This window comes from Papio anubis, chromosome 10 (assembly GCF_008728515.1).
Source record: "Papio anubis isolate 15944 chromosome 10, Panubis1.0, whole genome shotgun sequence".
NCBI lineage: Eukaryota > Metazoa > Chordata > Mammalia > Primates > Cercopithecidae > Papio > Papio anubis.
This window is the reverse complement of record NC_044985.1, coordinates 106,709,346-106,722,291: the sequence shown is the minus strand read 5'-3', so window position 1 is coordinate 106,722,291 and position 12,946 is coordinate 106,709,346. Positions and strand designations below refer to the sequence as shown.

The 12,946-nt window shown below is 37.8% G+C and overlaps 1 protein-coding gene across 4 annotated transcripts in view; it reads right to left on the bottom strand.

Moving 5' to 3' along the window:
• The window catches only part of ACSL3 (acyl-CoA synthetase long chain family member 3), an 80,633-nt gene that overhangs the window by 24,465 nt on the left and 43,222 nt on the right, over positions 1-12,946 (bottom strand). For 2 of the 4 annotated variants that reach the window (XM_003908002.5, XM_009183174.3), the window contains 4 exons: positions 10,725-11,139; positions 3,386-3,563; positions 1,737-1,846; positions 742-880 (listed from right to left, as the gene is read on the bottom strand). In XM_003908002.5, the coding sequence (XP_003908051.1) occupies positions 742-880; positions 1,737-1,846; positions 3,386-3,563; positions 10,725-11,102 (805 nt within the window). In that variant the 5' untranslated portion in view covers positions 11,103-11,139. Of the gene's footprint in view, positions 1-741; positions 881-1,736; positions 1,847-3,385; positions 3,564-4,667; positions 4,729-9,219; positions 9,428-10,724; positions 11,140-12,946 lie in introns of those variants that run through there. The other 2 variants (XM_021924040.1, XM_021924039.1) reach the window with 2 other exon arrangements.

The window sequence follows — 12,946 nt, the reverse complement described above, 5'->3', positions numbered from 1 at the left end:
AGCCAAACCGCTTCCAGCTTCCAAATCTCTAACTCCAAACATAACTCAAGTACTAGACTTGTACACACCACTGTCCACAATATATATGCATCTAAATATCCCACTACCACTCAAATTCCAGGTGCCTAAAATTTGAGCTAAGTGAATGCTTATATCTAATTAATTACTGTTTCCAACTACAGAGGAAATACAGTTCCAGCATCCCAGCAGCTTTTGCAGTTATCTGTAAACACTAGTATACTAGCTAACATTTTCTGACACTTTTTTGAGAGTAGGAACTTCTAGAGTCACCATGCCTAATTGTGCTAGTTGGAGGGTAAGGTTGTCATCCCAGGAAAGGGAAGAACTGGAGCAGGGCGTAAAAGGAGGCCTTCAGGTTTAGCCATTCTGTTAAAACTACTTACAGGTAATTCACATAGGACAAGATTAATGGTATTATTTATAAACTAAATTTAAAACCACCCAAAACTATCATAAAAAGGGAATGAAAAAAATTGAATAATGTAAAATATTTTAAATTTCAAATAAATACTACTTGTAAAACATGAATAATTAATGTTTATATTTTTTCTTAAAACTTTCTTTAAAGACTCAAGTGTACCTAGAGGGACCTGTTTTCCTAACTGATGTTAGAAAACTGATGTGTCATTTGAGCTAACCTCAGGATCAAAACTTTGGCATAATTCTGGAGAATGTGGTCACCAGAAAGCACACGTAAGGAATCAGAAAAGTGTAACATACCCATGCTGGCCTTGGCTCCCAGGGCCTCCACTGCAGCCATGGTATGCACAATGACCCCCTTGGGGAACTCGGACCAGGTTGGTGGCTTTCCATCAACAGTGATGATGTGCCGCAGGCGTGGGACCAGAGAAACTATATCCTAGAAATACACCAACATTCATCGTGTTCATTATTTTTCAAGCAGTTTAGCGAATAAGCAAAGTAGTTTACCATATTCAGTGAATTGTTAAGTAACTTCTTGCCTCAAAAAAGTAAGAAGAAAGGGTACCCTGGCATAATATCACTTTTTACAGATGGGTAAGTATTGGTCTGAATTTAAATTATTTCACAGCATTAGATTCACTGTGTGTACCCCTGGCCTTTGCTAAAACCCTGATCAAGAAAGGTACTGCCTTACAAAATGGGCATGTAAACACATGTTGCCTGAACTGTAGAGAAACCAGAAGCCCCTCATATTTTCAAGAGACTACATAAAAATATATGGGGGAAGGAGGAGAAAATTCACATGTAAACTTGTTCAAAAAGAAAATAGCAGCCCAGATATTTCTGGGAGTTGTCTAGAGACCAAAGAAACCTCTTTTTACTGTAATTTCATTAAAAGGCTCCCTTTTTAATTTTCAAACAATTCTGAAAACTTGTAGTTACTTAATGCTTCAGAAGTAAAATAAAAATTACTAGTTTAAAATATAACCCTTCAAAACTACAAATTTACTACAAGTAAACTAGAAAATAGATGAGCACAATAAAAGAAAAAGTAGTCATAATTTCTTCAATTTAAACATAAGTATCTTAACAATTTATAACTCTGGATTACTTATACATGAACATATACAAAATCTACTTTTTATTTTCTAAAGGAAAAAATAAAGTATGATATTCATAAAATTCCACAAAGATTAAGGACTCAAAAGTCATAAAAGAACTAAGTATCAATAATAGGGCTCATGACACTGAAAATTCTAAAATATCAGACAGTTAGTAACTAGAGTCCTCACCTTCAACTTTGTTTGTAAGAGCTCTTTACTAGTAATGATGTTGGTCACCTCTGTTTCATTTAATCCATGAACAATGGCTGGACCTCCTAGAGTAGCATATAATGTAACAACTAAAAGGAAAAGAAGCAGCCAGTCAAATATTAAAACATTTAACTCTATATAAAGTCTCTGAATGTAGAGATGAATCATAATAAAATATTGGGAGCCCTAAACTGTTAAATCCATAGTTTATAAGTGTTATGCTTTTTAAAGTTATCTTATCATACTAATCAACATTACACCTACTCATCCTTCCCTAAATGCCCCAAGATTTCCAATTTTTAAAGATGAAGATATTTAAATTTTTATTTTGTTTCACTTACAAATGTTACTCTGGGACTACCATATTGTGAAGAAATTATAACTGATTTCTAAAACTTCAAACTCTTAATTATTGACCACTTGGTTCTATCATGTGAAAAAGAACATATACAAATAGGATGACACACTGAATGTCAGATTTACAGTGTATGTCAAGAGCACAAACAAGTGGCAGCAGCGTTTATTCTCAAGCAAAAATATCTAAAGACAAACATCGTCAGAAATGCTGAAATTACATAACATGAATAATGTAGATTTTTATTTACTTTCTGCCTAACTCAAATTTTAAGATACAAAAAATGACTTTGAAAATAATTCTTTTAAAGCTCCTCAAAAGAAACAATGTAAATCCAAACCTGTGAAAACAAAAATGGAATGTTTGTTTAAAAGAAAAAGTGGAGGAGGCCAGGCGCGGTGGCTCACGCTTATAATTCCAGCACTTTGGGAGGCCGAGGCGGGCAGATCACGAGGTCAGGAGATCAAGACCATCCTGGCCAACATGGTGAAACTCCATCTCTACTAAAAATACAAAAAATTAGCTGGGTGTGGCAGTATGCGCCTGTAGTCCCAGCTACTCGGGAAGGTGAGGGAGGAGAATTGCTTGAACCTGGGAGGCAGAGGCTGCAGTAAACTGAGATTGCGCCACTGCACTCCAGCCTGGCGACAGAGCGAGACTCCATCTCAAAAAAGGAAAAAAAAAAAGTGGAGGAATTTACAGCAAGAAATCTGGTGAAAATGTATTTTGTTTCATCTGAAAGATGAGACTAAACATCCACAAATTACCGTCACATTTTGGCACCCAGACCTCTGAACTTACACTTCCAGAACTATCTCACAGACTGAGCCACCACAATTACCACTCAAATAACTACAATATGAAAACTCTATTGTTTAACCCAGCACCTTGAAGTTCACCAGGTTTCAGTATGGAAGCGTTTTGGAGGTCAACTGTTGTTACTGATAGAGATGACAGAACAAAACGACAGTAACTTCTAAAGAGGATTCCTGAGAAACGGTATTGGAACAATGGCCCCTAAGTGTAGGTCTAGTTCTCAAGACCCTGAAAGTCTCCTATTAAGAGGTTCAAGCCTCACTGCAACATTCATTGGTACAATTTGTCATATAATTGATTTATTTTCCAAAATACACCAAGAATTCCAAGTCACAACAGAGTTCTCCACTAACCGGACACTAGGTGAAAATTAACATCAGAATTTTAACCTCTTCAGAGTAAAGTATTTCAATAAATATGTTAGTTCATTTTTCCAGAGGTAAGAAAGTCTACATACGCTGAAAATTATACATAAAACACGCCTGTGCAGCTATCATCCACTCGGCCCTGGTCTCACAGAAGATGGCGATGTTGGTCTTTGGTTTCTGGCCCAACATCTGTAAGCCATTCCCAAAATTCAAGGCTCGAACGAAGACATCTTCATAGGAGAGCCAATTATACTGTCCAAGAATAACCTGACAAAACAAAAGACAAATACCCTTTAATGTAATCAAAATAATAATTTACAAAAAGAAACCAGAATATCGTCCAAATGTTATGATGAACCAGAAAGTTGTTTGCATAGAATTATTTTTTGAATAAAAAGCTAGAAATTGAGTTTGAGTGAAAAATACATTTTAAAAATGAGCTATTTTGTGACATCTTCTATACAACTTAAATCTTATACTGTAACTGGGGGGTTTTTTGGCTTTATTTTTGGTTTTCAAAAATATTGAGAGTTTGATAGGATCCTAAAAGTCAACTGCCTGGCCAAATGGTCATATACTAATCGTCTACTTACAAATTTCATCTATTTAAATGATTTAGGTGTTAACTTAATATTTAGCCTAGTACCAAGTACCACAGATGCCAAAATTTTAATTTCTCTCTATTCAGGAATTCCTAAATGTCAGTATCAGATGGTACAATATGATTCACAGAAACTTTCTCTACCCAAGCTAACAGAAATCTTTATGATTGTTGAACTTGAACTGCAGTATCAAACTCTGGATAAGCAAAAGCAAAGTAAACAAGTTTCTGTTTACACAACCAGGTGGACTAGTTATATTATTCAAAGTCCCTCTGTTCAAGCCTTAAATGCTTACTGGCACCACCAGGCTTTCAATATTTTATCTGTTTATCAAAAGTGCTGGTAATATCAAATATGCACTAGTAAAAACTCCCTTTTAAAGTTTTTTAACATATTGTCTTTAGAAAGTTTCCTCAACTTAGACAAAACCCTACATCATATAGATTGTATAAAATCCTTAATTACATACAGATTGTATAAAAAGTTCCTCTCTCTGCAAAAACATATAGGTGATTAATTCCCAAACATGGCTGTGTCAGTAACATACATCTCAAACACCTTAAAATCATCTGACCATGTTCATTTTATCAATATAAACATTTAAGAAATTTCTAGAAGAGGCTGGATAAAGATAAAAATGGAAAAGGATAAATGCTGCCATCTAGTGTCCCATGCAATTATGTATTTAAGAAATAAATGTTTATTTTGATGGATAAAGCAACTGCATTTAAGATGATACTTATTTACTTTACTGGCCCCAAACTCTCACCTTGCTCTTCACCCCCATGAAATGCTCAGCACAGGGAGCTCCAATGACTTCAAAAGGAGCTCTGTGGGGGTGAGAAGACAGATGAGAACTTGGCCAAAACGTGCAGGAACTGGATTACAATTATTAAGAATGTTACACTCTAAAGGTTAAGAATGCACTACCTTTCAGATTCTAGCATGTAAACGACAGGATTTCTAAATTTCAAAGACTAGGTGTGTTCTGAAAAGGCGTTTGATGTATAATCCAAATATGTAAACTCATGCAATGATGCCACCATGTGGCAAAGGAATCAAATGAGCGTGAAGATTTCCATATATGTAAAAAATAAAATAGAAAAATCTGAAACTCATGATTTTAATTCTTTCAACCACGGAATCATCTAGTAATTATGTTTTTCATAAATGTTTCATTTAGAGGACACTACCCACTCTATATTTTATCTGATTTGTGCTGGAAAAGTTTCTAATCCTAACTTTGTCCCTATGGCTAGCCCAAGACAAGATTAAACTATTTATTCCTTGCCAATATCATTGAACACTGCTGCAGAACAGCCAACTTTTAATCCAGGACCTCCACACCCTGAAGCAATCCTATCATACATCCCTGGTCTATTCGTTTTCTCACCCTCTGAAATACCTCTGAAACTTTCTCTCTATTCAAATAGCCTCCTCTGGGCAGGTGCAGTGGCTCATGCCTGTAATCCCAACACTTTGGAAGGCTGAGACAGGTGACTCATTTGAAGCCAGGAATTTGAGACCAGCCTGGGCAACACAGCAAGATCCCATGTCTAAAAAAGTGTAAAATTAGCCAGGCGTGCAGTACATGCCTGTTGTCCCAACTACCTAGAAGGCTGAGGCAAAAGGATCACCTGACCCCAGGAACTCAAGGCTGCAGAGAGCTGTGATCATACCACTGTACTCCAGCCTGGGCAAGAGTGAGACTCTGTCTTAAAATACACACACACACACACACACACACACACACACACACACACACCTTCCACCCTTCCTTCTCTACTTACAGGTGGTAATCTTGTCTCATATCGAAAACTTCTTTAAGCACTAGGACTTGTTTTACTTTCACTATTTAGAAATATTTCAAAATTACACATGTTCCTGCCTTCTTCAGTAAACTACACCTGGCTTCACTTAACCATTCTCTCTGCAACTGAAGATCATGGTGAAAACATTAGTCTGAGGGGAGCCATAGAGTAAAAATATTCAAGAGATCTGGATGGTTGTAATAATCATGATAATGATAATGAGGGTAACTAACCTTTATTAGTGCTTACTACATGCTAAGGACATTGCAAGTGTTAACTTACTAAACTCTTAATCATACCTGTAAAAAACTGTTACTATTATTATCCCTATTTTACACATGAGAATACGGAGATGTAGAGTAAATATAACCTGTTCAAAATCATGTAACTAATAAGTGATGGGACTAGAATATGAACCCAGGCAAATTCATTCCAGAGACTAACCATAAAATCACAACGTTTCCACTGCACTATAGAAAGAAGTCGGGGTCTTATTAAGCAGGTGAGTAAGATGGCCTGATTAACAATTGTGAAAAATCCTTTTTATGCTGTGTGTGAGAGAACTATAGTTGGGGGCAAGTGTGGAAGCAAGGAGGCCTGCTAAAAAAAAAGGCGGGGGGCGGCTGTAAGAGATGTAAATCAGACACCCCTGATGTTCTGGCTTCAACAATTTGGTATGCAGTAGTGCCTTTAATAAACAGGATGAAAGGAGAGGGACAGTTTGGATGGGGAAACTAAGAGAAGAGTAACATAATAGCCAGCCTACAAATCCCAGCCAAGAGAGTGACCATAATTTGTTACATACAGCATGATGTAAATGTCCTAATAAATCAGAAAATAAATATTATACACATACACAAACAGGGTAAAAAATGTGACTAGAGTAAGAAATAACACAAAAGATGGCATTAAGAAAGAGGAAAAGAAAAGTAAGTCAACTTACAAGGACATCAATGAGTGTTTCTATTATCTTTTTGGATCAATTTAGAAGGAATGTCAGTGAAGTCTTCTCTAAGTACCATTATTACATAATCCCTCATTCTCTTCTTATTTTCGTAAAATACCTAAGAAAAAATTAAGTGTTTCTGATAGCTCACAAAGTATATGAGCCAGCTGTACTCTTTTCTGTTTCTATTTTTAGTCTTTGCAGCTTTGTTCTATTTCAGGTATACATGTATTTTAAAGTTGTTCTGAAATCATTTCACTGTTCATTTCAAGATTGATGTTAGTGCAATGCATTTACTGCTGGGAACACTGGAATCAGGTGATGCTGACACAGGTTCCAGCTCTTAACTCCGCTACAGTTTTATAAAACCATATGAAACTTAAAAAGAGCCTGAAAAGGCCTGCCAAGCAACCAAGTGCCTTTTGTTTTTCTGTCCCCCCAGAAGAATCTGGTTGCAGTGAAGCTGGTGGCTACTCTATCCTGGACACAATGAGAGCAGGGTCATTGCCACTGTCTTTTTTCGTCCGCTCATCCTCCCCTCAGGACCTCAAAATAGACTGTTGGGATAAGATGGAAACAAAGCTTCAAAGTTCATTAATTTGAAATAAGGCTTGTGCATCTTTCCTTCAACCATATCAGATACAACATTCTGGGGTTAATCCCCAAAAATCTTCCTCAAAAACTATTTTAAATATTGCTACTCCATTCGTTTTCTTTTCCAGTTGAAGATGATCTTCAAATATGGAAACTACTTAATGAAGATACACTCCACTGAGCTTGATCAGCCAGCAGGCATTAATGGCAGAAAGTACACAGCTTAACCCATCGGTTGTGAAAGTTCCCCTTCTCAACATGCTAGGCAGATGCTGCTACTGACGCAATGCAATGGATGTAACAAGAAACCAAGAGAGGGGAAAACAAAAAAAGAGCCTAACATGTTTAACATGCAGCTGAGATACCCACTCTGCAGTCTGCAGATCACTGCCACAGCTGCAACACAGAATAAACTGAAACTAAGCCTCAGCTAACCAGCGATACTGCACACTTTCTTCTTGAGTATGGCCAAGAGAAAGTACTTGTTTCATTTATTATATGCAAAACCTAAAAATTAATTCTACTTTCCCAATGACCCTAAAGAAAACTATAACATGTTCCCAAGTCAGAGTCTAGACATAGCCTTCTGAACAAAGTCTGATGAACCACAAATGCCAATTTCATAGCAAATGCTAGCAGGCAGATCTGACATATAGAAATTCAGAACCTCCTATACTAACTAAATAAAACTTCACAGTAATGAACTATAGACAAAAAAAAATTGCTAAAAACCAATCTGTCTTACTTCCTACCTTTTATGAGTTCAAATACTTCATGCTTTGTTGAATAACGAACGAATACAAAGGCACTATGGTCAAGACAAGCAGGAAAGAGCCACATACACTTACACACGCACATTTAGGGAAGAACTATCATAGCTGTAGGATTTTATTTTGTCCAGTTTAATGACACATGAATTAGGAAGAAATATGAATTCACCACATAAGCGTCTCTTCTTTTTACACAATTGAGAACTAGTTTGCTGCTGCACATACTGAATGACAACTGAAAGACAATACTAGCCACATAAAATGAATAAAGTATGTGTGGGATACCGGAGAAAAACTAAGCTTCCTGAAAAATAATATGCTTAGACTAAAAGAGAATCTAACCTTTGCATTCAAATAGCATATCAAAGACCAAAAAATGAATCTATAAGCAGATAGAAAAGCAGGAAACTTTTGCACATAAAAATGTACTGTTTTCAGTACCTTCTCATAACTACCCGATTTCTCAAACACAGACTCAAGAACAGTGTGCCATAAAAAGAAGTGCTGTTCGGGCACGGTGGCTCATGCCTGTAATCCCAGCACTTTGGGAGGCGGAGGTGGGCGGATCGCCTAAGGTTGGGAGTTTGAGACCAGCCTGACCAACATGGAGAAACCGTCTCTACTAAAAATACAAAATTAGCCGGACGTGGTGGCACATGCCTGTAATCCCAACGACTCGGGAGGCTGAGGCAGGAGAATCACTTGAACCCAGGAGGCGGAGGTTGCAGTGAGCTGAGATGGCGCCACTGCACTCCAGCCTGGACAACAAGAGTAAAACTCCGTCTCAAAAAAAAAAAAGAGCCGTGCTAAATATGACAAAAGCAAACTTCACTATGATAAAACATTTTGCAAATTACAATACATAGGCTAGAGAAGAAAAATTGAACATGCTTAACTCATGATTTCAATTTCTAGAAATGTGCTATTAACTTCAGCGAGATCTTAAACAGAAAAAAACTCAGTTTTTTCTAAGTCTGCAAAAGAAATAGGGAATATGCCTTAAAAGTAAGGTGACCATATAACTATCCAAACTAGGGCAATTTTGAGACCGTAAGGGGGCACTGTTAATGTCACAGCAACAAGTATAAATCAGGACTGCTTCCGATAAAGTAAGATATACAACTACTCTATTTAAAGGTGAGGAAATTTACAGATTCTGTTGTCGAGTTAAAATGTTTTTAGTTTCTAGGAATTACTGACATCAACTTGCTTGGCATCTCCTTCATGTTTTGAGGAAAATGATGTATGAAACTTGTAGAAGTGGCAAAATTAATGGGCCATACAGAGGAGGCTAAGCAACATCCCTCTGGCCCTCCAGTAAAAGAGGAGTTCTGAGTTTTTCATTCCATAGTTGGCAGTTATTTGAGTTATTTGGACTCTCCTTCAAGATCTGATGGTTTCCTTGTAACTGACAGAAAAAAAAGGCAGTTGGAGATCAAGGTAGCTGGAAATGGTTAAAAGATATTAAACCTATTAACTAACCCAGTTATCAACCAACTACACATCACTATACCCCCTCTAAAAAATACTTTATCTTCAATTTTTAACACACTAGAGTTTCAAGAACTGCTTAAGGAAAGTCACATATCCAAGTTCATAAACAGCATTCTCAGGCCATTTCTATACTACCAGTGAAGCACTACACTATTCCATGATCTAATTTTCCTCATTGAATTTTCTACTATAATTTTCCTCAATGAATTCTCAAGATAATAGTAATGCAATAATAAAGGCTAGAGCATTTACATTAAGTGCCACAAACTGTTGTTCTAAGCACATTGCAGATACATACACACACTCAATCCTCACAAGAAGCCTGAAAGCTGTGATCAGTGAAGAATGGAGGGTATGAGTTCTGGAGCCAGAAGGCCTGGATTCTAGTCCCAGCTTCACTAGCTGTAGTGTCCTTGGGGTAGGTTACCTCAACTATCTGTGCCTCAATGCTGTCATCTGTAAGGTGAAGATAACAATAACTAACTCATAGGGTAACTGTGAGTCTTAAGATGATATACGTAAAGCTGTTAGAACAGCTTGGCTCTTGAGTGTCAGTAATGATCACTATCTTCATATTACAGAAAAAGAAACTGAGGCAAATTAGTTAAACTACTTTTCCAGGGTCAGAAAGCTAGTAAGCAGCAAAGCCAAGATTCAGACCTATAGTCTGGGTCTGGAGTCCAGGCTCTTAATTGCAGTTACACTGCCTCTAAGAACATCTTGCCCTTTGTTTCAAACCAACAATGGCAGGTTTCTCCATATTTCTGAAAAGAAATGTTTTAAGAACCATGCAATTGCCACAACCAAAGTACAAAGACATGAAGCACTCACTGCAACCCACATCTAAGCCACATTTAACCACATTTAACACAGCAGATCCCACCCTAAAACCTGGAGCCACTTCCAGCACCCAGCTGCTCTAGAGACAGGGAGTATGGTTTCATATCCAAAACTGCCCTAGACATTCCAAACCCTGGTAGACATTGGAGAAGAGCTCCACACCAGTGGGTCGCGATGCCCTTCTGAAAACTCAGAACGTATCAGTGCTGGTAAGTACAGGAAGAAATCAGAAGGCAGTCTAGCCCCCTTCCTACACTGTTTCTCCTTCAACAGCAAATTCTAATGGAAGCAGGCTGTGCCTGCCCTTTACTTCATTTGTAATAGGATATTTTGTTCAGAAAGAATTCAAAGGCAATGAAAGATCACCTTACCTTTTTAAAAATTTTTCCATTTGGTTGTACTTCGTCTTCCTCATTTAAAACTTCACGTGTTCCCAAGAGTCTTTTGTTCTTAAACTTGTTTTTTGCATATGTAAAAACTTTATCTAGAGTATCACATCCAGGGTATAATACTGAAGCCAAACCATCCAAACTATTAACAGATCTGTATGCAGAATCAGGTTTTGAATTTACAGGCTTTGCTTTAATTTGGTTTGATTTTTCTTGTCTTGACTCAGAGAAAAAATAAAATGGAATGTATGTTAAAATAGTATAAAGTGATATTAGAAAATGTATAAAATATAAAAGAATAGGGTTGATGGTATGTTTTAGCTTCATGGTAGATGGTTTTGAAGACACGTGGTTATTCATAAGTACTCAAAAAGAATTAACAGACTTCAGCGAGAATCTAGAAGGAAGAAAAAGAAAGGCGTTAGTTCAAAATCATTTTTAAGTAATTTAAAGAAAAGTTACATCAGCAAATGAAGATTTTTTTTTTTTTCTATCAGACAGCAGCTACTATACTGGTCCCCTACAATGTCTTGATATTTCTAAGAGACTCATTTGTACAGTATCTATTAACAACGAAATTACAAGAAAAGTTTCCACATCATACTGTAGACAGATGGCCATTCTAACCAAAAAAGTATCCACAAACATTTCCCAGTACTTCTAGTCAGAAAGAGGGTTGGGGGAAGACCAAAAATTTACCCATTTCCTGTGCTTTAGCATCTCACTGCATTAGGGATGACAAGTACTTTACAAATACGACACATCCATCCTCTCTCACAGCCCCAGCAGCCACTGCCAAACAATCGCCGCATTCCATCCCTGTGAACCCCCTTCTCACTCAAGTCAGCAACAAGCAACTGGAGCTTGCAAACACAAAAAATTCATTTTCCACAACGGCTCTACAAATAATTTTCAAGTTAGGTTAAACTATGACGCAGGAAAGCAGTATACTTTGGTCATTCTGTACTTTGCATTCATCAGATTTATTGAAAATCCACTATGTTAGATATCGTTCTAAGCACTGCGAACGTTAACAGTAAACAAAACGGCCTAAGTTCCTGCTCTCATGCAACCTACACGTTCACTGGGAGAGGTAGACAAGCAAATACATATGTATGCATGCATGTGTACATGCCAGGTGGTGATAAATGTCATGAGGAAAATAAACCCAGCTAAGGAAAATAGAAAGTGACTGGGGCAACGTTGGAGAGTGCTAGAGGTAAGTGACATCTGAACAGACTCATAAGGAAGAGAGAGTGTACCCTGTGCCTATTTGGGAAAGAAAGAGCACTCCGGGCAGAAGGGACAGCCATTGTGTGGCAGGTGGGTAATAATACCTTTTTTTTTTTTTTTTACAGACAAGATCTCACCCAGGATAGAGTACAGTACCAGATTATAGTTCACTGCAGCCTCAAACTCCTGGACTCAAGCGATTCTCTCTCCTCCGGGACTACAGGCATGTGTGACCACACTCAGCTAATTTTTCAAAATTTTTTTGTAGAGACAGGGTCTCATGATGCTGCCCCAGCTAGTCTCAAACTCCTCGTTTCAAGGAATTCTCCCACCTCAGCCTCCCAAAGTGCTGGGATTACAGGTGTGAGCCACCGCATCCGGCCATCATTCTTGAAGAAACAAAATTGAAGCAAACTAGTAACTAGTTACCCTACCCAGCTCCAAATCCAGGACTACAATTTCTTAACAAGTGATGGAAGCAGCCAGTGTTTTTCACCTCCTACCCCTAGCTCTGTGTTGCAGAAACTCTATTCCAGGCAAGTGTAGATAGATAAGAGAACTAAAGAATCCTTTCTCTTTCATCCAGTCCCCACTCTTAGGGCAGAAGCTCTACCCCAGGTGCAGCAGGCCAAGGACACCGAGCACAGATCATCTATGCCTCACCTCTTGTAAGGCAGAGGTTCCATGCAGGCAAAGAAGTTCCAAACAGAGAAGACTGATGGGTACACTGATGGCCTAGTAGACCACTCACAGAACAGATGTAACTATAAGAAAATCAAGCTGCTGTCCCCAGCCCCAGCTCCAGAACAGTGGCACAAAGGTTCTACACAGACTAGAGAAGCAAGCTGTAAGACCACAGAGCCCCTTAGCAACTTCTAAGACTGACTATATTTGAATAAAGAATGGAGAAGTTCATGCCTAATGGCACTGTCAAAAACAACACAGACTTTCGGGGTCAGCAATTAAGATGA